This window comes from Mesoplodon densirostris, chromosome 1, assembly GCF_025265405.1.
Source record: "Mesoplodon densirostris isolate mMesDen1 chromosome 1, mMesDen1 primary haplotype, whole genome shotgun sequence".
Classification (NCBI taxonomy): Eukaryota; Metazoa; Chordata; class Mammalia; order Artiodactyla; family Ziphiidae; genus Mesoplodon; species Mesoplodon densirostris.
Window position 1 is genome coordinate 26,911,297 of NC_082661.1, and position 2,133 is coordinate 26,913,429.

Below are 2,133 nucleotides of genomic sequence, written 5' to 3' on the forward strand. Positions count from 1 at the left end.
TGATTCTCCTGGCAGCCAGCCCCATCCTTAGGTGTGGTCCAAGAGACCTCATTAACAAAAGACATCTTTATCACATTCATCACTTAGGAAATTCCAGGGGCTTTAGAAGCTCTGCCAGAAACATATGAAGACCAAATATATATTTCTTATTATAAATCACAATATCACACCAATCTTTCAAGTTCCCTTCACAGCATAGCTTATCAAGAGTAGGCCTAATTTGCTACCCACTCATTCCCAACCCAGTTTCTGTCCCCACCATTCCAGTGGTTCTTTCCAAGACCCCAGGTACTCCCAGCCTCCTAACTGTAAAATTCACTGAGCAGTTTTTAGTTGCTATTTTGCCTGTACTTTGTATGGTATTTGACACGAGGAGCCACTCCTTTCTTCTTGAATCTCTGTTCTTCCTTGGTTTGCAAAGCACGCTACCTACCACTGTCTTTATGGGGTCCTTTTCCTATTCTCAGACGTCAGCAGTCCATACCTTTCCTTGTTTAGCCCTTCTAGCTTCTTGTTTTATTCGTTCCCTCTGATATGCCTCATATAATCTGAAGCTTGCCACTTGGTATGCAAGACATCTGAACTTTAGTAAAATGAGAGTTGTCATGAAAAGTACAACATAGGCATGCAAAGGGCTCAGCAAAGTGCCTGCCACAGAGTAGAGACTCCCTAAATGGTAGTACTTTGTATTATTATTGTTAATAATAAAATAATGTCTTTATCTCTGCCCTATAGGTTTACATCTCTTTATTATTTTTTTTTAACTTACCTAATGGGTTTATATTTGATATAGTACTTCTCACCATGGAGATGTTACCAGTTAATATAAAGTTTTTTGTTTTTGTTAAACATTAAATCTCTTCTCCGTTTCAATGTCAATATAAAGTATTTTTTTTTACATTAAATCTTTTCTCCATTTCAACATTAGGTACATCGAATACATTTTCTAAATGTTTCCCCCACAAAGAGATAAGTTTTAATTTTTGACCAACTGTATTTAATATCTAGGTACAATAGTAACTTGGGAGATAACAAAACAAAAATCCATTAAAAATATGGAGAAAAGACTCCTCGATGATGCAGGAGGCAGTGATTATAACTTAAACAGTGGAAATTTCCCAGGATTCTGGGCAAGAATTTTCTTCTTCCTATTGAGAATTCTGAAACTGCAGAGTTCAGCCAGCTCACTTCTTTGACCTTCTTTCTAAGGCATTTTTCAGTGCATTATTTGTTGTGAAGAAAACGTTTTGTTTTCCATTTAACATAGTATATCAATTTGTTCCTATTTATAGGGAAATAACCAAGACTATGAACTACCCTATTTACTGTTTCTTGGGAACTTTCAGTCACCAAAACTCAGTTCTGAACCTCAATAGCACAAAGGTTTTCAGGGCAAGGTTTGATTCAGGAGGCCCTTCAAAGTCACATCCGTCCATTTCTCTTTCGTGCATACACCCCCAAACAAGCACAAATGCCTGTAATGCTGAGAACCACACCGAGCAAGAGAGCGATTGCATCTCTGGCTTCTACTGCTTCAACAACAGGCAGCACCAAAAGCAATGAAAAGAGAACTAGGAACAATTGTGTTGAAACTGAGATCATGATGTTGAGATCTTGAGGTGACTGGTTCTTAAAGGCTGAAGGTTTCAAAGAAAGCGGTATTTGTTTAATTCTATCAGTTCAGGATGCTGAGGCTAAGAGGTTCCATGTGACACCACCTTCAAGGAAGCAGCCATTACAGGAATGGCAAGCAGGGCTATTATTGTTTTTTAAACTTTTTATTATGGTGATTTTTGACCGGTCCCCAGAGTAGACAGAATTGCATAAAGAATCTCTGTGTACCATGCCTCAGCCCTAACAACCATTGCCCCATGGCCAGCCCTGCCCCATTCACCCATATTTTCTACAAAAGATACAAACTTTAAAAAATAACCATAATACTGTTATCATACTTAAAAAAATATCCAACCTTCTGAGATCAATTTGTAGTGTATCTGATTCCTTTAAGATATTGCCACCTGGATATTCTCCAGGTACTTCAAACTCAGCTTGTTCAAAGCTGAACTCACCACCTTCTCAGAAACCTGTTCCTCCCCCACCAACTCTGTGGGCCCTGTCTTGGTGATGGACACC

General features: G+C 38.6%; 1 protein-coding gene across 1 annotated transcript; it reads right to left on the reverse strand.

The window, feature by feature from the left end:
- Nucleotides 1-1,422: 1,422 nt before the first annotated feature.
- LOC132493970 (small integral membrane protein 30-like) lies at nt 1,423-1,701 on the reverse strand. Its single transcript, XM_060104966.1, has one exon. It carries the CDS (start codon nt 1,600-1,602, stop codon nt 1,423-1,425), a length of 180 nt encoding a protein of 59 aa, XP_059960949.1. The 5' UTR covers nt 1,603-1,701.
- Between the last annotated feature and the right edge of the window lie 432 nt (nt 1,702-2,133).

Bases quoted from the DNA above. Each gene is read 5' to 3' on its own strand.
- LOC132493970 (XM_060104966.1), bottom strand. From the start codon at position 1,602: ATGATCTCAGTTTCAACACAATTGTTCCTAGTTCTCTTTTCATTGCTT.